The 25,313-nt window shown below is 56.6% G+C and overlaps 2 protein-coding genes and 1 non-coding gene across 4 annotated transcripts in view; 1 reads left to right on the plus strand and 2 right to left on the minus strand.

The window, feature by feature from the left end:
* Window positions 1-7,450: 7,450 nt before the first annotated feature.
* TRNAR-UCG lies at window positions 7,451-7,523 on the minus strand. The gene has a single exon. It is a non-coding gene; the product is annotated as a tRNA-Arg (tRNA).
* Window positions 7,524-7,729: 206 nt separating this feature from the next.
* Window positions 7,730-25,005, plus strand: POLG (DNA polymerase gamma, catalytic subunit). 2 transcript variants are annotated; one of them, XM_043554699.1, is made up of 23 exons: window positions 7,730-7,921; window positions 8,688-9,467; window positions 12,224-12,419; window positions 13,319-13,483; window positions 13,610-13,756; window positions 13,908-13,987; window positions 14,792-14,974; window positions 15,074-15,228; window positions 15,402-15,528; window positions 16,406-16,642; window positions 17,484-17,604; window positions 17,823-17,909; window positions 18,219-18,326; window positions 19,120-19,280; window positions 19,982-20,035; window positions 20,138-20,255; window positions 20,722-20,857; window positions 20,952-21,198; window positions 22,425-22,547; window positions 22,677-22,845; window positions 22,935-23,143; window positions 23,871-24,031; window positions 24,485-25,005. In XM_043554699.1, exons 2-23 carry the CDS (start codon window positions 8,848-8,850, stop codon window positions 24,541-24,543), a joined length of 3,663 nt encoding a protein of 1,220 aa, XP_043410634.1. In that variant the 5' UTR covers window positions 7,730-7,921; window positions 8,688-8,847; the 3' UTR covers window positions 24,544-25,005. The 2 variants fall into 2 exon arrangements, with proteins under 2 accessions (XP_043410634.1, XP_043410633.1); XM_043554698.1 differs by lacking the exons at window positions 7,730-7,921; window positions 23,871-24,031; window positions 24,485-25,005 and adding an exon at window positions 24,064-24,325 and having other exon boundaries at window positions 8,144-9,467.
* The window catches only part of FANCI (FA complementation group I), a 103,276-nt gene continuing 102,243 nt past the window's right edge, over window positions 24,281-25,313 (minus strand). The window contains 1 exon segment of the mRNA XM_043554697.1: window positions 24,281-24,915. Within this exon segment, the coding sequence (XP_043410632.1) occupies window positions 24,853-24,915 (63 nt within the window). The 3' untranslated portion in view covers window positions 24,281-24,852.

The raw sequence follows: 25,313 nt of genomic DNA on the forward strand, positions 1-25,313 counted from the left end.
CATCTGCTGTAGTCATGGCCCTGCCTGGAACTGTGGACTTTGCATCCGTTCAGTGCTCCGAGTGATGTGGGAGAGCTGGCGTGGAGGCAGCAGTGTGTCTGGTGGCCCTGGGCATGTTGTCCTCACAGATGAGAATGCCCATGGTCCCTTCTCACGCTTCCTGAAACCATCAGGTTTGGATCGCCCCTATTGGCTGAGCCCCGTTCATTGACATTCAGTCTCTCTCAAGCCTGATTGGTCCATGGCTGCCTTGGCTCAGTACCTGCCCGGGGCCAGCCAGTTGTGGCCAGGGAAGCATGGCCAGGTCCCCGGGGAGTGCGGTGTGACAGGCGCCGGTGAGCCTCCTGGCAAGACCCCATGGCTGCTGACCCCACCAGATGCCAACTTCCGCTGCTTCCCTGCTTTATGCTCAGACGGTAATGATTATGTGGTCACCACTAACTTCTGCCCCCCGAAGGTCTTTCTGGAACAAAGCAGGAATAAATACATAACCAGACCAATCCAAACTGATTGGTACTTTGCAATGACCAAAACTGTCCATCATTTTTCCTGAAGGGTAAGAGGCAGAATCTCTGCCTGTCAGAAACCCTGCCAGTGAAATGCCAAATGCAAGTTACTTCCTTCCCGATGCAGGGTGCTGGAGATGGTCCCCTCCCTGCATGTAAACACCTGTTGTTGGAGTCTTGGTCTCATTTTTTCCCATGTGAACGAACGACTGAATCCTTTTTTGTCCCTGGGATGGGGTGTGGTCTGTGCCCTTTTATTTTTTTTTTTTAATTTTTTTTCAGCGTTTATTTATTTTTGGGACAGAGAGAGACAGAGCATGAACGGGGGAGGGGCAGAGAGAGAGGGAGACACAGAATCGGAAACAGGCTCCAGGCTCCGAGCCATCAGCCCAGAGCCCGATGCGGGGCTCGAACTCACGGACCCCGAGATCGTGACCTGGCTGAAGCCGGACGCTTAACCGACTGCGCCACCCAGGCGCCCCCTGTCTGTGCCCTTTTAACCGGAGAGCAAGACCATGTCTACACTTCTTGGTACTTGGAGTTTAGCTCAATGTACTCCACAAAGGAAATGTCTCTGCAAGAGACAAGTCTCTGCAAGAGAAAAGAAATTTGCATTTCTTTTCCTCCTACAGCATATGTTTAAATGTTTATTTATTTTTGAGAGAGGGTGGGAGGGGCAGAGAGAGAGGGGGACAGAGGATCTGTGCTGAGAGCAGAGAGCCCGATGCCGGGCTTGAACTCACATCGCCCCGAGCCGATGAGATCATGACCTGAGCTGAAGTCGGATGCCTCACCGACTGAGCCACCCAGGCACCCGGAAGCCCACGTTTTAGAGCTGAAAACCTTTTGTGACAAACAAATGGCAAGAAACCTATTTACCATCTCTGCGGGCCATCCAGAGCTCATCCCAAAGAGGACATTGCTCGCCAGGCTGGGCCTGGCTAGGATCGAATTTAAAGGACAGGCGATTCACAATTTTGCAGCTGGCAAAACAGGCCACAAGGCTCTGACCGGGGCTTGGAGCCCAAGGATATTTCTCCTTTCAGAACCGATGCTTCCGCGCTTCTGTCTGGAAGGACAGCCTACACTGATAACATCACCCCCAGGATGGGTCCTCGTGTACAACTGTCCATCCCTACGGGGACTTTTTTTCCCAGTAGTTTGTAGAAATGTCAATTTCAGAAACTGACACTTGTTTCATAACCAAAATATGTGTAAGCATGCAAGAGCGTATCGGAGAAGGCAGTTCAATATCTTTCGTCTTTCTGGTCACATACACATGTGGATTGAGATTCTTGAGGATGACTAACATCAAAAATTTTTATTTTATTTTATTTTATTTTATTTTATTTTATTTTATTTTATTTTATTTTATTTTTTAAAGTGTATTTATTTGTCTTGAGGAAGAGAGAGAGCACAAGCAGGGAAGGGGCAGAGAGAGAGGGAGAGAGAGAATCTCAATCAGGCTCTTCAGGGCCTGAATCCATGATCGGTGAGATTATGACCCGAGCCGAAATCAAGAGTCAGATGTTTAAGCAACTGAGCCACCCAGGCAGCCCATACCATCAAAATTTTAAATTTCTTTTAATTTATTTTTGAGCGAGAGAGAGACAGAGCACGAGCAGGGGAGGGGCGGAGATTATTTTGAAATTTTATATGTTAAATTAAAATGTGTGATATATTCAAGGTGCATTTGATATACCAATTATGTATTATATAGTAATATGTAGTTGTATATATTATAATTATAATTAGGACGTGAGAGTTTTCAATTTATGGTAGAAATGTATCCAGTTTTTGTTTAAGATCCTTCCCTGGGTCAGAGACACCTCCGGTATCGTAAATAATGGTGGAGGTAAGGTGGAATCACGATTTGCAAACTGCTGAGCACGCTGCAAATTAAGTGTCTTATGTATAGCCTGGTCTCATCTTGGGAAATTTACTTCAGCAAAATTTAGCTGAAGACTTAAAAAAAAAAGTTCAATCATTTGTTCAGCAAATATTTAGCGAGCACTTAATCAGTGAGAGCTCTTTCCATCACAAGTGACAGAAAATCCAACCCAAACTAACTGAAGCAAAAAGAGATTCTTGCCAATTGGAGATGTCATCATTCATGGCTGTTTGATGATATGGAGGAAATACTGTGCATTTTTTGGAGGAATGCCTGATTGGCTCCGGGGGCCCAGAGCACCTCAGCCCTTGGCCAGGAGCCAGGGAGGGACACGGGCGGTAGGGAATGACAAATGCCTGCTTCTGTGTCCCAGGTTCCATGCTAGGACACAAACATGGACGGGGTACAGTCTCTTCCTGTCAGGGAGCTTCTCATCCACAAAAACAATGGTTTACTTTTCCATCAATTTCTTTTTTTTTTTTTCCCCGCCCTTCAACGACACAGGTTTGATGTAACCACGTATCCCCCTGGACTATGAAGCTCGTTGTGGAAACAGCCTATCATTCTCATCCCGGATTTCATATATGCCAGTTTGATCCCACCTGTGGTAGATGGAGACCCAGCATGGCACGACCTGCCCCCAAACGAGCCCTCCTGTTTCCACGTGTTTCTGCGAGAGACAGTTCCGAAGAGATGGGCGCCTTCTGCCTCCGGAAGCCGGGTCAGGCAGGTCTGGTTACTTCCGGGACGAGTGGCCTGGAGGTGTTCAGCCCTGGCACAACTTTTACAGAGGTGCTGACACAGAAGAATCATACCTTACATTTTTTTGAGCGATTACTCGGAGCGGGCATCAGTCTCAACACTTTGCACCTAGAACGAATTTCACCCTCACAGCAACTCCGTGGGGCTGGCGCTGTAAGTGCCCCATTTCACAGATGAGGAAACTAACAAACTGCAAAAAAAAAAAAAAAAAAAAAAAATTTAGTTAAAAGACCCCGCCCCCTTTTCCTTAGCCTGGTCCCGTTGAAGTTACCTTCCAGGGAGGGGGGTCCCGTTGGTCAAGCACAAAGGAGGAAGTCTCCTGAAAAGCATGCTGCTTTCTGACAGGTATCGGAGGGGCAGATATTAGTGTGACCTGGGATCTTATTTCAGTCACTCTGGCGGGAGTCAGCAGCAAACCCATGATCAGCGTTGGGCTTTCTTTCCAAACTTGTCTTGCCTCTGGGGGTTCCGTGGGCTTGCAGAAGGGTCTGGTGGGTTTGGACACATCTCGTGCTTGGGTTCTGATCCAGGCCCCCTACTCACCGTGCGATTTTTGGATAATTGAGTCAACCTCACATTTGCTACCTTTGTTGCATTTGTTGCCTCAGTTTCCTCAACAGTAAAAGGGGAAGTAACAGAACCTCTATCCTAGGGTCAGGGCGAAGATCAATTTAGTTGACTGTTATGAGCCTTTAAAACAGGACCCAGCAGCTAGTCAGTGCTGGTTGTTACTACTAAGTTCCAGCCGGGCCCTGGAATAGGACATACAATGAGACACAAGGTCGGTCTTCGTGGGACTTTACAGCAGTGGAAGGGGAGATTTTTCAAAAATCAGCGTTTGTTCCAATGAGGCTCATGCTTTGCAAGAAAGTACACAGTGTTCTCATTAGGAAGGGGCTTCTAATGAACTTGGTCTTCTGCCATGTGGGAAGAGACATCCAGGAAATTGTGGGGAAATGTATCTGGTTTTTCAGGTATTACCAGCAGGATGGACTTTTCTAGAAGGATGTGACAGAGCTCCCAGAAAAGGAGAGAGGAAGGAGGAACTGGGCTCAGAAGCCTGGAAATGGAGCAGCCCAGCAGGAAGTGCTCATGCCTCCCTGTACCCTCCCTCACCAGGAATCACTGTCAACTATTTCGGCCCTGCCGAAGATTTTAGTTCTGGGACGAGGGCGCCAGACTGGCCTGAACTAGCCTGGTGAGAGGGGCAGGTATCTTGATGGACATTTCCTGGCACTGAACCTAAAGGGAGGGTTGTTCTCCCAGTGGATACGACACAGACCCAACAATAGCATCCCGTGGAAATGACATTCAGGCCAGGGGCTGGTTCTTAGCTTTTTTGTGTGCCATACACATCTTAGAATAATGCTGTTTATTTTATTTATTTATTTATTTATTTATTTTTAAACTTTTTTTCTTTTTTTTTCATTTTTTAACAATTTACACCCAAGTTCGTTAGCATATAGTGCAACAATGATTTCAAGAGTAGATTCCTTAGTGCCCCTTACCCATTAGCCCATCCCTCCTCCCACACCCCCTCCAGTAACCCTCTGTTTGTTCTCCATATTTATGAGTCTCTTATGTTTTTGTCCCCCTCCCTGTTTTTATATTATTTTTGTTTCCCTTCCCTTATGTTCATCTGTTTTGTCTCTTAAAGTCCTCATATGAGTGAAGTCATATGACACTTGTCTTTCTCTGACTAATTTCGCTTAGCATAATACCCTCCAGTTCCACCCACATAGTTGCAAATGGCAAGATTTTATTCTTTTTGACTGCCGAGTAATACTCCATTGTGTGTGTGTGTGTGTGTGTGTGTGTGTATACCACATCTTCTTTATCCATTCATCCCTCGATGGACATTTGGGCTCTTTCCGTACTTTGGTTACTGTCGATAGTGGTGCTGTAAACATGGGGGTGCACGTGTCCCTTTGAGACAGCACACCTGTATCCCTTGGATAAACACCCAGTAGGGCAATTGCTGGGTCATAGGGTAGTTCTATTTTTAATTTTTTGAGGAACCTCCATGCTTCTTTCCAGAGTGGCTGCACCAGCTTGCATTCCCATCTTTCTTTAAAAAAAAAAAACCAATGTTTATTTTTGAGAAAGAAAGGGGGGGGGAGGAGCAGAGAGAGAGAGGAGAGGGTATAGAGGATCCGAAGGGGGCTCTGCACTGACAGCCTGATCCAGGGCTTGAACTCACTAACAGTGAGATCATGACCTGAGGCGAAATCACATGCTCAACTGACTGAGCCACCCAGGCGCCCCAGAATAATGTTTTTAAATGTAGGGGCGCCTGGTTGGCGCAGTCGGTTAAGCGTCCGACTTCAGCCAGGTCACGATCTCGCGGTCTGTGAGTTCGAGCCCCGTGTCGGGCTCTGGGCTGATGGCTCAGAACCTGGAGCCTGTTTCCGATTCTGTGTCTCCCTCTCTCTCTGCCCCTCCCCGTTCATGCTCTGTCTCTCTCTGTCCCAAAAATAAATAAACGTTGAAAAAAAAGTGCATAAAACATACAGGATTGGAAAGGAAACCAAAGATAATGAAATATTACAATAGGTAATTAACGGCGGGTGGGTGGCTCGGTCGGTTGAGCATCCAACTCATGATTTCAGCTCAGGTCATGATCCCAGGGTGGTGGGATTGAGCCCTGTGACAGGCTCTGCACTGAGCGTGGAGCCTGCTTGAGATTCTCTCTCCCCCTCTCTCTCTTTGTCTTTCGCTGCCCCCCCTTCCCCCCGCCCCAGCCTGCTCTTTCTCAACAATAAATAAATAAATAGGTAGGTAGGTAGATAATATGTACTTCTTTATTAACTCATTTAAATGACAGGATCTAGCAGGGGCCTTGGGACACTGTTATTTTGATGTACAGATGAGTGTAAACAATAGTTTGAAAAATCTGCAACTCTTGGGAACAAAGTCTCAGGTATTGCTACTACTGCTGTGGCTGGCCGCCTAACCTCACATGGGAAGGAGAAGCTAATTTCAGGAGGAGACTAGCAGAAATCATCCAAGTATTTCCCCCACTCAGGGACTCCCTGATTTAAGCAGAGGTCCTCTCCTGGTATTTTGCAAAAATGTTAACAGTACCAGATTAAGTGGAAACAACAACAACAAACAGATTATATAAAATAGTGGGTTTTCAGTTGATTTTTTTTTTTTTTTTTTTTTTTTTTTTTGGCCCCGAGGGTCGGGGCGTTCCCAGTTTTCAGTGTGTGGTGGAAACAGGCGACAACATTTCAGGGTGTCCCGGTGCTACCTTCCTAAGGAGGCGAAGAATTAACCAAGAAAAACAGAACACACATTTGTGTGTCTACGAAATGCATCCAGAACAGTATGTGAAAAATATTTCATAAAGAAAAGGGGAAATGTGTGGAAAAATGAAGGCTCAATGCTGCCTTCCCAAGCCTTGGCTTGGGCTTCTCGCTGCCTCTCTGGGGGCAACAGGGGGTGGGGGGGCCCACCAGGCCAGGAGTGTGTTTCCTTGGGTATCTCCCCACCCTACCCCTGAAAAACACCCAATCGGTTTGTCCAATGAGTTCATGGTGTGCTGGCACGTGCACCGGCTGGAAGGTGGAGACCGACTTTCAGCGAGGCCTGAATTTGGTCCCTAATCAGCTCTGTGAGCTCAGGTTGACCTCGTATCTCTCTTGATCTCAAATCCGCGCAGCTGGGGCTCAGGCTCTTGTTATTCACGTGGGTCTTATTCCGCCAGGTACTTTACAGTCTCCACCACGGACGAAGGAGCATCGAAAGCAGAGCTGTCGCGGCCCCAGGAGCAAGAGGAGGTGGACACGGCGGCCAGAGACCGCAAAGGCTGGAAGGCTCCCCAGCCCGCAGGGAGCCGCAGGCACTTGGCCGGGGCTTGTGACCGATGGGCAGATTCGGGTTCCACGATAAGGGAGCACTTTTACCCATCAGGATGGCCCAGGATGAAGACGGAAAGCGCGGGGCTGGGGACGGAAGCACCTTCCTTTCAGTTGAGAAGCCCTGTCATTCCGGCGAATCAATCGACTGTAAACTGGGATTTCCGCAAAGGATGCCCCGCGCTCTCCCCTCTCCTACACCTGCGTGAGGGTACCCGCGGGTGGTGCATTTTAGAAAGGTGTCCCCCCTCCTGGGAGGCGTAGGCGAGCAACGTCACAGGGACGGGTGGGAGGGCGCAGTTACTTCCGAGGGTCCGGGCGTTCCCAGTTTTCAGTGTGTGGTGGAAACAGGCGACAACATTTCAGGTTGTCCCGGTGCTACCTTCCTAAGGAGGCGAAGAATTAACCAAAAGTTGTTAGTACACCCGCTGCGACCGCGGCAGGACTCGAACCTGCAATCTTCTGATCCGAAGTCAGACGCCTTATCCATTAGGCCACGCGGCCGCCCGACGCTTGGTGCTCTTTGGACAATCTAAAAAGTAATACTACCGCCCTCCAGCTTGCCTGGGACCAGCCCATTTCTTTCTTGGGCAGGGGAGGTTGGACTTTGGCTCCCAGAGTTCCGCAGGGAGAGCCCACCCGGAAGTCTCCGTCTCCCCCCTGCGGGCGGACCGGTCCACTTGCGGCCCTCCTATTGGTCGCGCCGGGAGTCTCCCGCCTGCCTCTCGGGTAGCCGCGGGACGGAGCGGGGCGCAGACGGGAAGTTGCGGCTGCCAGCGAGGCGGACCGGTCGGATGGAGGCCACACGCCACCCCGAGGCTGCGTAGGCCGCGCGGAGGGAGACGCCGCTCGGTCGGCCTGGGGTCGGGAGCCGCGGCCCGGGAAGCACCGGACGGACAGAGGTTTCCGGCGGGTTCGGCCCGGGGGAGGCCGGGTCGCTGAGCGGCGGCGCAGCCCCTCACTCTCCAGGCAGGGAGCGAGGCCCCGAGCTGGGCGGAGGCTCGTCCCAGGGCGCACCGCGGCGCCGCCGCCGGGCACGGGCACGGGCACGGCCGGCCGGCCGGGCGCTCGGGGGCCGCCGCCCCCTGCGGGGCGCCCTCGGCCGGCTGGGCCACGGCCCGGGCGTGGGTGGGGGCTCCGGGGGACGGCTGCCCGCCCTGCGGGTTCGAATCCGGGGCCTGGCACCTGGCAGCGCTAGGCCCTCGGGCCGCGGCAGTCGCGGTAATGGCAGCCACCGTTTGCCGACGGCCGCGCCTCGCGACTTGTTCGCCCTGTGTCACCCAAACAGCGGTCCCGTGTGACAGGTAGAATCCGTAACCCCATTTTACAGAGTAGGAGATTGGGGCCTTAGGGAGCTTGCCCAAGGTCACGCATCTCCTAACGGCCAGAGCCGGGATTCAAACCCGCCGCGTCCTCCTCCAGGACCGTCACTCGTAGCCACTGCCTTCACCTCCCCCAAGTTCACTGATGAACCCGCTGGAAGCTCAGTGTCCTCAGGAGGGGTATTGATGATTCCCGTGGTTGTCTGGGGCTTCACTGAGAAACTGTCCCTAAAAGCTCCTGGCACGCTGCCCCGGACGCAGGAAGTGCCCAGGGAGCGACGGCTCGTCACCTAACACGAAATGCCTTGGGTCCAAAATAACACTTTGTGTCGTCTGTCTCCTTCAGGATTTGTGGGTGGAAGGCAGGCATGGTCAGACCCATTTCACTGACTGGAACGCAGAGACAGGACGTGTCTCTCTCCACGTCTTTCGGCCAGTAAAAGCAGCCAAGCTGGAGCCCAAAGCCCGGTGTCCTGACTCCCAGCGGGGGGCTCCCTGCACCAACCATGAGCCGCCTGCTCTGGAAGAAGGTGGCCGGCGCCACCACCGTCGGGCCAGGGCCAGTTCCAGCTCCCGGGCGCTGGGCCTCCGGCTCCGGCCCCGCCCCCGTCCCCAGCGACGGGCCGCCGCCGCCGCGGCCGCAGCAAGTGCCATCCTCGGAGGGCGGGCAGCAGCGGCACAACCCGTTGCACATCCAGATGCTCTCGAGAGGGCTTCACGAGCAAATCTTCGGGCGCGGCGCGGAGAAGCCCGGCGAGGCCGCGGTGCGCCGCAGCGTCGAGCACCTGCAGAGGCACGGGCTCTGGGGGCAGCCGGCCACGCCCTTGCCGGACGTGGAGCTGCGCCTGCCGCCCCTCTACGGGGGCAGCCTGGACCAGCACTTCCGCCTCCTGGCCCAGAAGCAGAGCCTGCCCTACCTGGAGGCGGCCAACTCGTTATTGCGGGCCCGGCTGCCCCCCCGGCCCCCGAGCTGGGCCTGGGCGGAGGGCTGGACCCGGTACGGCCCCGCGGGGGAGGCCGTACCCGTGGCCATCCCCGAGGAGCGGGCCCTGGTGTTCGACGTGGAGGTCTGCTTGGCAGAGGGAACCTGCCCCACGCTGGCGGTGGCCATATCCCCCTCGGCCTGGTAAGTAGGGGCTGGGCTCGGGTGGGGACTTCAGCTCACGTGGGGGGCCCAGCTTAATAGTTTGGCTCAGTGAACGTTTATTGAACTCCCACTGTGTGCCAGGCGGGTGCTCTTCTAGGGACTGCGGATTCCTTGGTGAACTCAAAGAGGCTTGACCCTAGCTTTCACAGAGCTTCCATTTTGGCGGGAAGATACAGGCAGGAAACAGACTCCCAGGCAGATGTCAGGTGGTGATAGGGGCCATGTGGAGAATGTCAGTAGACCGTTGTACTTGGGACTGACAGGGAGAGCATGTGTGGTTGCCATGATTTGGTGCCTTTCCCCCCCTCCCCTAATAGCTTCCTGAGAAGTTAGTCCAAAATATTTAAACAGCATTTCTGTCTGCGGACGCTATTGGTTATTGTGGGCAGGAGAACTCTCCCTTTTGTGGGACTGTCCCAGGAGGTATAAGACATTTGGCGTCCCCAGCCGCTCTCTTAAATACCAGAGCGAGTATCCTGGCAAGTCACAAATGTACTCCACCCCGAGGCAGCAACCCCCCGCCCCCCACCATCCCCAGTTGAGAAACATTGCTTCCTTCCCCCAGCCTCCCAAGCAGGCATTTTGGTCCCCAAAAGGTGTATCCAAATCTCTCTTCTTTTGAAATAACTTTCTAAGTGCTACCCACGTTTCTTTTTCAAACAATGATGGCAGTCCTGTTTCTCCCCTTTTTTATTCTTCATTCCAGGATTAAAATACTATTTACAACCTTAAAGCTTTCAGGCATGGCCAGCAAAAAAGTTAGCAGTTTCTTTATTCCTATTGGAAGCTACATCTTTGTAAAGAAAGCTGCGAAATGTTAAATATGCAGTTGAAAATGGTGAAAACATGGCTAAATAGATAAGGTAGGCATTAATGGCTGCAAAGAGCGAAACTAGATTCCGCATTGATTTAGTTCCAGTGAAGATGAGCCTCTCAGTGCTTATACGTAACTCGGTCAAGATAGAGGGAATGCGCCCATCGTTTCAGAAGGTAAAGCAGGCCATGGTGGCAGAAGGAGAATTAGGAAACCAGTGGCAAGAAAGACTTGTCTTTTGATCTCTTGGTCCTTTTGGCCATTTTACCCGAAGTCCCCTTTTCTCTTCCTCCTCCTTCCTCTCCCTGCCCTTCCCGTCCACCTCTCATCTTCATCCCGTTGCTGCCAGAGGTGCCAGGGGCACTGCTGAGGCCTGGGCGCATCTGGGGACCTGCCTCCTGGGAGCCTGGCTATGGTGGGGAGCAGGGTTACCAGGTGGGGGCCCTCATAGCAGTCCACTTCGCACTTGGGCATGTCCCTGCCCCATAGCTGTGTAACACCAAGTTCCAGAACAGCCGGAAACTTTGGGGGGGGGGTGGGATCGGTGGGGGGCTTAGACATCCCATAGGGCAGCTTCCCAGGGCCGCCTGTAAGGACCGTGGTCATCAGCCGAGAGGGGCATCACACGGGTGTCAGCATTTATCTGAGATTCATAGGAGAAGCGTAGAGTATTAATGGCATCGATCTGACTCATCTTAAATTTTCCGAAGGTGCTTGCATTTTGGCTTTCTTTCTTTCTTTCTTTTTTTAATCATAAATTTATAGTAAGACCGCTCTCGTGCACAGCCGCAGACCCGGATCTTGGCACCAGCATGACTTTTTATTGCTACTAGAGTTCTGTCCTCACCATAGCCTCGAATATTTGACATCTTCTAGCCTTTTCTTCAGGGGTGTTTTCAAGGGCTTTGAAAGCGGGGAGGAGGTTTCAGCCTGCGCCCCAGCGTATCAGCAGCAGTTGGAGTGTGAGTTAGATTTCAGCAGGTTGAAAACTAGGAATCTGTTTCTGCCAGTAGCCCCCTCCTCTTAAGAAACAGTTTCATGTTTGTTGAAACTGTTGAGGCAGATGGCCCCCGTCTCCCGCCCCAACCCCTGCAGAGGGTTGTAGGAAGCTCCTTTGCACCTGTGCTGGCCACACGCGGCCTGGTCACCACTTTGACGCTGACTGGCTCTGATCCGTTGGCATGATCTGTCGTTCACAGCAGGCTTTTCTTCAGTGGCCATTTCCGCACGCTTAGCCCCGCGGATCTTGAGCGCACTCCAGCCTTCCCCCCCCACCTTCGCCCCCCACCCCATCCTGAATTGGGGTCCTCAGTCCCTCCCGGCCCCGCCCCCGCACACGAGCACACGGTCCTTCCATTGCACAGCACCACCCACAAGATGTGGGATTCGGTCTGTCCTTCAGAATCTGTCCAGCCATTAGGTGATTCATCCTGTACATGTGCAGCATTTGCTTTTGGTTTTTTGTTTGTTTTCTTTTTTTGCCACTTTCAACTAAAAAAACATTTTTCCGCTTGGGATTCTGTTGTAATTGTCTCTCTCCTTCGCTAGCATTTTGAACACCTGCTGTCTTGTGCTTAGAGACCTGAGGGGTTGACAGCGTTCATAAACAGCACAGACTTTGTGAACACTGGACCTAGCAAGCGCCTTGACGGCCCGGGCTGGATGCCTGTGTTGGACACCCAGTACTGTGGCACTCAGTTCCGTTTTTATCCGTGGAAGTGAAAAGTAAAGGTTTTATAACCTCCCTCCCACACACCCACCTGACCTCCAGCTCTGTGAGGGTCAGGAGCACCCCTTGGTCTTCCTGGTGTCCCAGCCGCTAGTGCAGGACCTGGCGTGTGGCGGTAGGTGCGCGGTGGGTGTTGTGGGGCGGGAGTTGAATGCCTCTGTGCCGAACCCGTCTGCCTCTCGCCTCCCTCAGGTATTCCTGGTGCAGCCGGCGGCTGGTGGAAGAGCGTTACTCTTGGACCAGCCAGCTGTCGCCGGCTGACCTCATTCCTCTGGAGGTCCCTGCCAGCGCCGGCGGCCCCACCCAGCGGGACTGGCAGGAGCAGTTGGTGGTGGGGCACAACGTTTGCTTTGATCGCGCCCATATCAGGGAGCAGTACCTGATCCAGGTAAGGTTCCTGGGGCCAGCTGGAGGTTCTGGCGTGGGGTGGCCCCAGACCTCTGATCTCAGTGGCTAGGAAAGACGTTGCTCCTCTTGTAGCAGCTCAGGGCCTCCTGTTGACCAGCCTTGCCCCTGGTCCTTGTGCCCGGGACTCGCCTGGTACAGGACCTGAGTCGTCACAGAGTACTAACATGTCTTGTCTCTGTGTGGCGTTTTAGAGCTTCGTGTGGGTCTTTGGCCACACAGCCTGGGCTCACATCCTGCCTCAGCCAGGGACCAGCAGTGTGAGCGCCTTAACATCCTCAGTTTCCTTATCTGTGAAAAGAGAGATTAGATAGAGGCTCCTTAGAGCCTCGGTTTCGTTATCTGTCAAAAAAGGAAGCTAGCAGAAGCTGCCTTGTAGTATCCCTGGGGAGGTTTGAACAGTGCGCACGTCAGACACTCAGAACCACGCCCGGTGGGTGCTTGTGGCATCCTGAATTTTATGACGGGTGTCCTTTCATCGCCTCCTCACAACCACCCCAGGAGAAAGGGCAGGCGAGAGCAGCCTTGGCTTATAGCCGAGGCTCACACAGCCTTGTGAGTAGCAGGGCTGGGCCAGGGACTGAGCCTGGGAGCTCGGAAGGCCTCGTTTGGGACACTCTGTTCCCAAGGCGGCCCTCAGAGCTGTTGCTGGAGGCCGGGGAGGACTTGAGTGTTGGGACTGAGCCAGGCCCGCACCTGCAGGGGTGGCTCGGATTTGGGAGGGCAGGCCCGTCACAGTCGGAGGGAGAAGCACGAGCACGCGTGAGCTGGTCTTCAGCGTCGGAAGGCCGTGTGACCGGAGGAGGCCGAGGTGGGGCTGGTGGGTTGGCGGCACCGAAGCAGGGCTGGAGTGGCCCCCGCCGCAGCCCCTCTCCTCCTCAGGGTTCCCGCATGCGCTTTCTGGACACCATGAGCATGCACATGGCCATCTCGGGGCTCAGCGGCTTCCAGCGCAGTCTGTGGATGGCAGCCAAACAGGGCAAGCGCAAGGCCCGGCACCCCACGCAGCGAGGCCAGAAGTCCCCAAACAAAGCCGGCGGCCCAGTGGTGAGAGCTCGCTGCCGGAGGCCAGAGCGGGGCGCTTGGGACCGTCTCAGCAGCCTGCCTGCCTGCCTGCCTGTCCTGAGGCCAGGCTGATGTGCTGTATCCCTTGCTCCGGGCCCCCAACCCTAGATCTCAGCCTGGGACTGGCTGGACATCAGCAGCGTCAATAACCTGGCAGACGTGCACAGCCTCTACGTGGGGGGGCCTCCCTTAGAGAAGGAGCCTCGAGAGCTGTTTGTCAAGGGTAGCATGAAGGACGTCCGTGAGAACTTCCAGGTACGGCGCTGGAGCGGGGCTCTGGGGAGGTGGGTGTGGCAGACCCTAGCCGACCCGACCCCGGGGAGTATAGCTGCCAGACCTGACCCTGAGACCTGGCGATGGTAGTGGGATGGCTGCCCACCCAGCGCCTTCCTGTCGCCTGTGCCAGGACCTGATGCAGTACTGTGCCCAGGACGTGTGGGCCACCTATGAGGTTTTCCAGCAGCAGCTACCACTCTTCTTGGAGAGGTGAGGGGGGGCCCCGGTGAGAACCCTGGGGGTCAGCAGGTGCCCGGTATCTGGGTCCTCTGTCTTCAGGTGGTGCTGGGTCTTTCTCAGGCTGTGGAACTTGGCCTTTCCAGGTTGCGAGAATGGAGCTACTCAGTGTATTGGTGGCCACCTGGGTCCTGGGCTCTGGGTTTCTACAGAGGCCTGGAGGGGAGGGCCGAGGGCTGTGCCCGAGTTTCACGTGCCTGGTCCTGGGTCATTCAGCGCCCTCTCCGTACCCAGATCCTGAGCCGGCCATCTGAATCCTTCACATTCATCATGGTCATGTTTGCTAGTGAGTCACTCTTACGGTGTGGCCAGTCACAAGTGTCACCTAGCCTGGCTCAAATCTTGACTGTCCTAACTCGTTTGCCCTTGGGCAAGTCACTAGGTTTCTCTGAGCCTCAGTGTGTCCGTCTGTGAAGCGCACACAGACAGTACCGGACTACCCCAGTTGTGAGCACAGCGCCTGGCACTTAGCTGTTATTCAGGGGGTGGCAGCCATTTTCACGTTTGGATCTGTAATTCCCGTGTTACCCCCGAGGATGGGGTTACCCCTATATCTATCCAGCTTATGGATATAGGAACTGAGGCTCAGAGAGGTGAAGCGACTTGCCCACTGTCTCACGGCTATGATGTAGTCAAGCTGGAGTCGAGAGCCTGGTCTTGCTTAAGAGCTGTGCCACGTGGGTGGCTGCGCTGCGGCTTTCCAGACTGGCTCAGGTATTGGGGCCCAAGCCCGCTTTGTTGTGGTCATTGATGACCACCCTGGCGTTTGCCCCCCAGGTGTCCCCACCCAGTGACCCTGGCCGGCATGCTGGAGATGGGTGTCTCCTACCTGCCTGTCAACCAGAACTGGGAGCGGTACCTGGCCGAGGCACAGAGCACCTACGAGGAGCTCCAGCGGGAGATGAAGAAGTCACTGATGGACCTGGCCGACGACGCCTGCCAGCTGCTCTCAGGAGAGAGGTAGCCAGGCCTTGGGAGGGCAGGATCTAGGGGTGCGTGGGCCGGCCACAGGCCTGCCTTAGCTTGGCCATCCCCTGCCCTGGTGGCCTGGCTCTGCAGGTACAAAGAAGACCCTTGGCTCTGGGACCTGGAGTGGGGCCTGCAGGAGTTTAAACAGAAGAAGGTGAAGCAGGTGAAGAGGAAGGAGCCAGTTGCAGCCAGCCAGTTGCCCACCGAGGGGGCTGGGGCCCCTGGGGATCCCAAGGACCAGGAAGGTGGGGAAGCACCGGTGGGAGGTGGGGGCAGAGGTGGTCCCTGGGGAGGTCCTGGGCTCCAGGGGGCCATTGGAAGGGACAGCTTCAGCCTTCCGGGGAGGAGTCGGCCGGGCAGGTCTTCTTGAGAGCCTCTTCCCCCTCCCGGGCCTGATCGTCCTGCCCACCCCGTGCAGACCCCGGCCCCCCCAGTGAGGAGGAGGAGGCTCAGCGAGATGTCACGGCCCGCGCCTGCTTGGAGCATCTGAAGGGGACCGCAGAGATCCTGCCCAAGCGCCCCCAGCACCTTCCTGGACACCCTGGGTGAGTCCTGTCCCCTCCCGTTAGGCCTCCCGTGTTCCGGGCCCCAGCACAGAGGTGGTGTGCGTGTGGGCCCTTCCTGCCTGGCTGCCATCCGTTCTGCTGTCTTCCAGTCCTCCTGGCGTCTGCTCCCTCTGACCCCCGGCTCCCTGGTCTCACTCACTACCAGTACACTGAACACCTGTCGTGTGCCGGGCCCACGGCAGCCACTGCACAGATAGGAACACGGCTCCTTTCCAGGAGCTCCTTCTAGGAGGAGCCAGGTGTGACGACCGGCCAGTGCAGCCGGTCTTTGTAACCACGATGAGGAGGAGGAGTGAGCAGGATTGAGGCAGTACCTAATTCTCTCTGGGGAAATCAAGGCTTCCTTGAGGAGGTGATTTTTTTATCTGTGCCTCATCGACTGGCAGAGATGAGAAAATGGGCGGCCAGGGCGAACAGCGGGGTGCTGACTCGGCACCTGTGTGACCCGGGGTGTGTCGTCTTGGGCGGGGTGCCTCACCGCCTTGTGCTGGCCTTCGTGAACTGTGTGTGAGAGGCGGAGCTTGGGAGGCCCTGGCGGGTCTCTAGAGCAGCGGTGGGGACAGATGTGCTGTCTCCTCTGGCCTGTCACCCTGTACGAAATGGAGCTTGGGAGGGAGCCCAGTCCTGGGCCATGCTTGTGGGCCTGACGTAGGATTTTTCTCTTCAGATATTTGAATTATTCTAGGGGACTTCATGGGGCCCTGGCTCATCCGGTGACTATAGACTGAAGTCATCAGAAAGCCCAGGGGGCTTTAGAGGATGGGTGGGTCAGGTCACGGGAGAAGGAACCCGGGTTGCAGTCCCATGCTGTCCTCCCCCCACCACTGTGACACTGCTCTCTTCTGGCGGGGCGTAGGTGGTACCGGAAGCTCTGCCCCCGGTTAGATGACCCTGCGTGGACCCCGGGCCCTAGCCTCCTCAGCCTGCAGATGCGGGTCACTCCCAAACTCATGGCGATGACCTGGGATGGCTTTCCTCTGCACTTCTCGGAGCGGCATGGCTGGGGGTACCTGGTGCCCGGGCGGCGGGACAACTTGGCTAAGGCACCGGCGGAAGCTGCCCTGGCATCAGCCGGGGTGGCCTGCCCCTACAGGTGAGGCTTAGGCTCAGGGCAGGAAGGGGCGGAGCCTAAGGACCCTTTCCCCCTGCTGAACAACGCAAGCCCAGCTCGGGCTAGTGGGAAGAGCTGGGGTCTGAGAGTCTGGGTTCTTTTTTCCGTGGCTGCCCTTTCCACCCGGGCCTTGGCGCCCTGTGGAGGTTTAACGCCCTGCCCTTGGGTCTTGCCGGACCCCAGCTGCCTTCACAGGAACATCAGAGCAGGGGCCGTCAGAAGCAGCAGGGCAGACGGGCTTGAGTGTAAGGTACTGAGCGCTAGCGATGTTCTGTGTTCGTAAACCTTTTGTTGCGGTGCTCCCCTCACGTGAGACACCGTGGTTATCCCCATCTTAGAGCTGGCAGAATAAAGGCCTAGGGAAGCCGGCCGACTTGTCTAAGGCCCGAAACCCTGAGCTCTTGACAGGTGTTGGGGACAAGCCATGGCACTTGACGTGGCCCGGGTTGAGAGTCCTGGCTCTGTAGGACAGCCTGAGTCATCCGCGGGGTCTTTGGGACAAAAGGGGCTGGGGTCCAGCAGGGGCGGCCGGGCTTGACCTCCCTCTGCTCCAGGGGAGCAGAGCTTTTCCAGGGGAGGCGGTGGCCGTGTGCTCGGGAGGAGCTTAGATTTGGGTCAGACCAGCCCTGGCACCCTAGCCTGCCACCGGTGGGCCGTGTCCCTTGTGATTTGCCACTCCCGAAGAACCAGGGAAAGCGCCGTCCGGCTCTGCCTCAGAGCTGGTTCTCAGGACTGACAGGGAGTTGTGGAAGGCCCCCAGCGAGCTGCCTGGCCCCGAGCGGGCCCCAGTAATCAGAGGCTGCTGCTGCTGTTCTCTGCCCAGAGCCATCGAGTCCCTGTACAGGAAGCACTGTCTTGAACAGGGGAAGCAGCAGCCGGAGCCCCAGGAGGCAGGCCTAGCGGAGGAGTTCCTGCTCGCCGACGACAGCGCCGTGTGGCAGACGGTGAGGGCGGCCCCGAACCTGGGCTCTGGAGTCTCTGCTCCCTCCCAAGGACCCACAGCCTTGTTGGGGGCGGTGCGGGGAGGGGGGGGGACGACACTGGGGGCACTGGGTCACTCACCCCAGGCTGGCTTGGGGTGTGTGAGTGTCTTGGGGAGGGGCCGGTGGAGCTGGGCCAGCCTGGCCCCCTGCTTCACTTCTGGGCACCTGGGCCCATCCAGGTGGAAGAGCTGGGCTGCCTGGAGGCGGAGGCAGAGGCCAGGGAGGAGCGCTGTGGAGCAGCAGTCCCCGATCAGCCCCCGGCTCCGGTGAGCGGGGCTTCTGCTCTGGGCTTCTCTGGGTGGGTGCTGGGTGGCCAGGCCCTGCTCTTGTGCCCAAGTCGCTCTTCCCTGCCAGAGAGTTCCCGAGGTCTCCGGGGGGTTGGGGAGAAGCTGCCTTACCCTTGGGTTGCCCGGCGTTTGTCGGAGGCCTAGGAGGAAGCCTGATCCTTGGGGCCGTCCTGCCATCTCCCAGCTTCCTGTTCGCCGCTTCAGGCCCTTTTCCCACGCCCTACCCCGTGGCCCTCGCTGAATGCAGGTGCTGGAGCAGGGCCTCATCTAGGTGTGTGGCCCCCACAGACTGCTGCTGGTGGCCCCAGAGCCAGCCAGCCGGCCTATCACCATGGCAACGGACCTTACAATGACGTGGATGTTCCCGGCTGCTGGTTCTTCAAGCTGCCTCACAAGGTGTGTGTCCGGTTCACGGCTGTGCTGCCCTTGCTGTGCTCGGGGCCCACGGGCCCCCAGGGTGACTCGGGCCCGGAACCACCCTCTGCAGGAACGACACGCCTGATGGGGCAGAGCGTGACCCCGGACGGCTCACCGTCTCGGTGTGTTTTCCGAGGGGCGTGGTGGTGGGACGGAATGACATAGGGCCTGTTGGGTGTCCGCCACCACATCTGTCGCATGATGGCTTCTGTTGACTGATGGTTAGTTGCCCGGGTCAACTGTGGTCCGGAAGCAGATGATCTTCCTTCTGACGTGTCATCAGAAGGTCACTAGCGGCCTAACGCTGGTCCCAGTGCCTGCGTCACTCCCCTCCCTTCATCTCACATCAGCACAAGGAGGGTGAATGCAGTACGTGAGATGTCTTGAGAGGGGGAAGCCACGTTCACTTCATGTTTATTACAGGTCATTGCTCCGTTCTATTCTATTAGGTATTGTTAATCTCCCTGCGTGTAGTTAAGTTTTATCGTAGATACATAAGGAAAAAAGCACGTATGGGTCAGCGTTGTCTGTGGTTTCAGGCATCTGGGGATCTTGGAACACACCCCTCCCCCCCCCCCCCCCCCCCGACAAGGGGGGATGGCTGTGTCGTGAAGGGAGCGGGTGTGTTGCAATCAGGGATTTGCCCCAGGCGGCTCTGCACGAGGTTCTGGGCTCAGTGTTGGGCGGAGCTGAGGTGCACAGGGCATCAATGGGCTCTCTGGCCAGGGGTCTGCCACCAGATTCCAGCCCCTGCTTCCTCTGCCCTTTCCAGGATGGCAGCAGCTTCAATGTGGGCAGTCCCTTTGCCAAGGACTTCTTGCCCAAGATGGAGGACGGCACGCTACAGGCCGGCCCAGGAGGCGCGAGTGGGCCCCGTGCCTTGGAAATCAACAAAATGATTTCTTTCTGGAGGAATGCCCATAAACGAATCAGGTGGGCCACTGTCGGAGGGCAGAGACACGTATATACCCCTGGCCACGCCGTGGCAGCCCTGGCCCCCTTCCCCCCACCTTGCACCCCTGACCCAGGGGCCCTGACCCTGTCTGTGCTGCACTGGAGGGACAGCCGGGCTGTGGTCTCAAGGCCCGGCTACTGGTTCTGGTTCCGTGGGAACGCAGGCAAGTCTCTTGCCTCCCTAGCTTCAGTTTCCGTGCTTACGTTGAAAGAGTGGTGCCGTAGGGCCTTGATGGTGTAGCTGCTGGAGCCCTGGGTGTGGCTGAGGACCGTGGAGGGTTGGTGGCCTGAGAGCTGCATCCGGGACTGGGAGCTGGGTCCTGAGGCTGAGAATGGCAGTGGACTCACCCTCAAGTCTGGCTCGGCAAGGCGGGGGGCGGGGGGGGGTGTGCAGGGTGGCTCCAGCAGCATGCTGCTGTGACAAGGGCACTTCCCTGGCTGCTGAGGTCCATCCCTGGCGTGGCCGAGGCACTCGTGGCAGGACTGACGTAATGGCCTGGCCAGGTCTCAGTGGCTTATGCTCCTGAATGGTAGGTTTTTGGGCCCGTCCTGAATGCAGTCTGTGTGAAGAGGGGGAGGCTGGGCAAGGAGGGGGCACAGTAGCCTCCAAAGCTGAGCCTGAGCCTGGGGGTGGATTCTCCTCATGGGCGTCCTAAGCCTCAGTCCATCTGTTCCCACAGCTCCCAGATGGTGGTGTGGCTGCCCAGGTCGGCTCTGCCCCGTGCTGTGACCAGGTATGGCCTGCCGGGCGGTTGTGGGGATCGCAGAACTGAGTGGGGGCGGGCCCGAGGACCCCGGCAAACTGCCGAGACTCGTGTCCTCCCCCACCCTGCCAGGCACCCCCGCTATGATGAGGAAGGCCGCTACGGGGCCATCTTGCCTCAGGTGGTGACCGCCGGCACCATCACCCGCCGGGCGGTGGAGCCCACGTGGCTCACTGCCAGCAACGCCCGGGTACGTGCCCTCTGCGCCTCTGGACGTTGCGCTTCCTCTCCCGTGTCTCTAGAAACTGGGGTGTGGAGGGCCTTCGGTGAGGAGCAGGAGAAGGGACTGAAGATCTGGGGCAGGCGGGACTCAAGTTCAAATCTAGCTCCACAGCTCGTCTGTTCCTTCAGCAGACGTGATCTGGGTACCGCCTCGTAGCCAGATGTTGACGTGTGCGTGATCTGTACGGCCGCGGTGGTGTTTAGGTGGGGCCGGGGTCAGGTCAGGCGTGGAGGGTGGGCGTCTTTACCTGTCGCCCTCACTGCTGCCAGCTGGCCCTCCCTGGAACTGTGGAGTTTGGGGCAGTTGTGTGGCGTTTTCTAAAACTGCCCCCTTGGGAGAGGCCCAGCATCCTCCCTCAAGTCTGGCTCCGGGGAGCGGGTGGGAGGCGTCTCACCGGGGTAGCTGGCGAGGGTCTGACCTCACTGTTCTGCAGCCTGACCGAGTAGGCAGCGAGTTGAAGGCCATGGTACAGGCCCCACCCGGCTACGTCCTCGTGGGTGCCGACGTGGACTCGCAGGAGCTGTGGATCGCGGCTGTGCTTGGAGATGCCCACTTCGCGGGCATGCACGGTGAGCCGGAAGCGGGACTGGGCCGTTCGCTGGCAAAAGGTCTCCGAGCCGCCCTTCTCATGCCCGCCTCTGCCCGCTCTGCTCCTCCCCGCAGGCTGCACGGCCTTCGGCTGGATGACACTGCAGGGCAGGAAGAGCAGGGGCACCGACCTACACAGTAAGACCGCCTCGACGGTGGGCATCAGCCGTGAGCACGCCAAGATCTTCAACTATGGCCGCATCTACGGGGCGGGACAGCCCTTCGCCGAGCGCCTGCTCATGCAGTTCAACCACCGGCTCACACGTCAGGAGGCAGCCGAGAAGGCCCAGCAGATGTACGCTGTCACCAAGGGCCTTCGCAGGTGAGGGTCCCTCCCCCGTCTGTTACCCCCGGGGCCTCAGGCCTGCCCTGCTCCCCTTTACTGCTCTCCTCCCGTTTCCCATCACCTGAGCCTTCTCTTGGCCCCTTTCTGTTCAGACCTCTGACCTTGCCCCAGGACGGTTTGTCCTTAGGTTGTGCCATTTGCTGCTTTAATAACCTTACACGGTCTTCCTCATAGAGCGAAGGCCGTCCTTTTGTTGCGTTGCCACCGAGTGGCGGCGCGTCAACAGCCATGGTCATGCAGAACACCCAGGGGGAACTGGGGCAGGCCCTGGGTGGGACAGCAGGAGTTGACAGGAAGGAGCCGTGCAACACCGGACTCCCTTGACTGTGCGACAGGAGGGAGCCTCCCCAGGCTCCAGCTCGTTTCCTCTGGCGGCGCCTTTTGTGTGCTCAGGGTTGTAGTGGGCTCCTAGGAGGGTTCCCGAAGCAAGTGTTGGAGGAGAGGTGCACGGCCAGCTTCCGTAGGTACGCTCTGCAGCGACCGTGTCCAAGTAGCCGGCTACCTCATGAGACCGAAGGGTAGGCAGGTGATGGTGTGGCGGTGACTGTACACGTGCAGACCGGGGGGGCGGGGTACCGTGCGGAGTAGGGGGGTGTGCGGCTTGCACGGGGGGCGCAAGAGCAGTGATGACAGAGGTCGGGCTGTCAGAGAATTTGAAGGCGTCACACAAGAGTCTGGGCCGAGAGCGCGGGAGGGGAAGCCTTGGTGCTGCTTTGAGGTGGTGAGTGACAAGGCTCCGGAGCCATGAGGGGACAGGCCTGGTGTTGTCACAGGCCGCGCTGAAGCCAGGAGTCGGGTGACAGGAATGGAGGTCATCAACCGGCCCGGCTGTGGTCGTTTTCTCCGGATGCCCTTTTCCCTTCAAGGAGCTTCCCATTTGCTACTGCCCCTCTGGCCAGGCTGCTGGCCTTTGCTGCCTCCGGAACTAAAACATGGCAGCTGTCGGTCATTCGGTGGTTCCTGACCGCGTCTGCGGCATCTGCCTTCGTGGTGGAATCTGTCCCTTACTGGGCTACCGTGGCACAGCCCACAATAGCCCGGGCTCCTGTCCGGGCTTCACCTTTGCCCGGCGAGTCCCTTGCTGGCTCTCGGCTGGTTTCTCCCTGAAGCAGAGCCCGTGGGGATCTGGGGACACTCCTGGCCCCGGGCTTGGCACACAGGAGGCGATCCCACAGGAACGGTAATGACGACGCTGCCCCTAGGTACCGGCTTTCGGATGAGGGGGAGTGGCTGGTGAGGGAGTTGGACCTCCCCGTGGACAGGACTGAAGATGGCTGGGTTTCCCTGCAGGATCTGCGCAAGATCCAGAGAGAAGCTTCAAGAAAGTGAGAGCCCTCTGTGTACCAAGGACGGCGGGGAGGGGTCCGGGCTGGCCCCAGGAGAGCTGCGATGCCTTGTTTTCAGTTCTGAGAGGCTGAAAGGCAAAGCTTCCCCTTTTCCCCCCTGGTCCCCAGGTCACACTGGAAGAAGTGGGAGGTGGTCGCCGAACGAGCGTGGATGGGGGGCACAGAGTCAGAAATGTTCAACAAGCTGGAGAGCATCGCCACGTCTGACACCCCATGTACCCCCGTGCTGGGCTGCCGTATCAGCCGAGCCCTGGAGCCCTCGGCCGTCCAGGGGGAGGTAATCTCACTGTCCTTGGAGCCCGAGCAGAGGGGTCACAGGGGAGGGCAGGGCTCTTCCCCTCTGACCCATGCCCTCCTTCCCCCCAGTTTATGACCAGTCGTGTGAACTGGGTGGTGCAGAGCTCTGCTGTGGACTATTTGCACCTCATGCTCGTGGCCATGAAGTGGCTTTTTGAAGAATTTGCCATCGATGGGCGCTTCTGCATCAGCATCCACGACGAGGTCCGCTACCTGGTGCGAGAAGAGGACCGCTACCGCGCGGCCCTGGCCCTGCAGATCACCAACCTCCTGACCAGGTACGCGGGGCCCCGGGGCCTCTCTGGCCGGCCACGTGCTCCTGTGCGGGGCTGTGGACCAGGCTCGGGCATGCTCTGTGCGTTTTCACCGCCCCAGAAGTGCTGGTTTCAGCTTTTATGTCTAGTTGAAAAAGACGGTCTTGAAAAGACCGGTCTCAGCTTTTAAGAAAGATTTCTTGGGTTTGAAAAGAATGTATGTACCCAGACCAGATCAGGTAGTGAGAGAGGTCTGGGAGGTGTTCTGAAGAGTGGCTGTCATCTTGTCCTCCCCTAGGCACACACCTTGGTTTTGCAGATCAAACGCCAGATAGCTTTTCTCGGTTAAGTGCCACAAGTTATTTGGACTATCAACAGAAAACGTTGTTAAATGTGACTTAGAAAGTATTTTTAATTAAGATTCCTAGTTTACGTGGCTTAATTAAATGGTAACTATAGTTCCGTGTTAGTCTGCCACTCAGAACCAGTTTGGGACCCAGATCTGTCCTAATGGGCAAATAAGAAGTATTCTACACATTAACACGGTCTCCACTGCCCTCTTACAGCTAAGGGTCCTCATAGGTTTTGAATATCAAGTCAAATTTTGTACGTCAATAAAGCGGACCAAACCGTGGGGGGAGAAAAGATGTGTTTGGGTCCCTGATTTCATTTTGGTGTCGGCGGGAGGGGTCCGGCTGCTGGGTGGAGGGCTGTGCTGGACATGCCTGAGAGGAGATGGGGTCTTTTTCAGGTGCATGTTTGCCCATAAGCTGGGCCTGGATGACCTGCCCCAGTCAGTCGCCTTTTTCAGTACAGTCGATATTGACCAGTGCCTCAGGAAGGAAGTGACCATGGATTGTAAAACCCCTTCCAACCCAACTGGGATGGAAAGGAGATACGGGATTCCCCAGGGTGAGCTCCACACATTTGTTTGTTGTGCGTAGAACACAGGGTGGACTCGAAAGCCGTCTCGGACAGCGGGAAGCTCAAGGCTGCCGGCGGCTGCTCCAGTTAATCGTGTGCCGCGGGCCCGAGGTGAACATGCTGTTCAAATCGCAGAGGAACAGGTTTCTAGAGAGCTGTTCACGTACACGAAGAAAGAAACCAGAACTCAGGATATTCGCTATGTACTATTATTCCCTCTCCAACCACACCAAAAACGCGTTTTAAGATTTATTGTATAAGCTCAAAGTGCATTCTCAAGAGGAAAAAAAAAACCGTGCTTTGAATAATTTGAACAAGTTAAAGCAACAACTTCTTTAGTACAGAACAGACACTCCCACTCCTCCGGCCTCCCCGCTCCCTTCCGGGCGCAGAGGTACAGTTCTCGAGGAAGCATCCTAACCAGCTTGCACTCTCTTTCAGGCGAAGCGCTGGATATTTACCAGATAATTGAACTCACCAAAGGCTCCTTGGAGAAATGAAGCCCGCCTGGACCGTAGCTCTGCCCGGAGGCCCTGTATTTGCTCCCGTGGAGCTTCGTCAGGGCGGTGCGGGCTCCCACACTCAGGCTTTCAGCTGTGCTTTTTGCAAAAGGGTTTCCCTCGGGCCAGCCCTTCTTCAGTAGCAGGACCTGCCAGGCACGACGGCCTCTACCTGAAGGTGCAGTTGAGTTCAATGGGTTCGGAACCAAGACGCTAACACTGGTGCAGGCTGTGGGACAACGGGGCACTGTTGCTTGCTGGGTAAAAAGAGCAGAAGCCCCAAAGTTCACATTAACTCAGGCATTTCATTTATTTTTTCCTTCTCTTCTTGGCGGGTTCTTTGTCCTGTCCCTCGTGCTCTGATGCAGTGCCCTAGAAGGGGAGAGAAGTCACGCTCTAATGTGATAAGCCTGCTCAGAGGCAGTGGAAATAAAAACAAAAATCCTTTATCTTCTCACCAAAGCCTGTGGTGGTGGTGCCTTCTCCACAGAACAACCTCCTAGGAGTGGGAAGGGGAAGAGGCGGCGGGGGAGGCCTCTAAAGTAGCGGAGCAGGCCCGTGCTAATGCCTCCTGCCTTCAGACCCGGGCGAGGACAGAGGCGCCTGGGTGCTGGGTGGCCCTGCGCCGGCTCAGTAAAAGGGCAGGAGACAGGGCCAGGTGTGTTACAGCCTGGGATGTGACCGCCCGAAGAATGTAGGTTCAAAATTTTTGAGAAGCGACAGATCAGGGTGGCTTATGGCAATTTCCACGTCAGACGGACCCGAGCCAA

This window comes from Prionailurus bengalensis, chromosome B3, assembly GCF_016509475.1.
Source record: "Prionailurus bengalensis isolate Pbe53 chromosome B3, Fcat_Pben_1.1_paternal_pri, whole genome shotgun sequence".
Classification (NCBI taxonomy): Eukaryota; Metazoa; Chordata; class Mammalia; order Carnivora; family Felidae; genus Prionailurus; species Prionailurus bengalensis.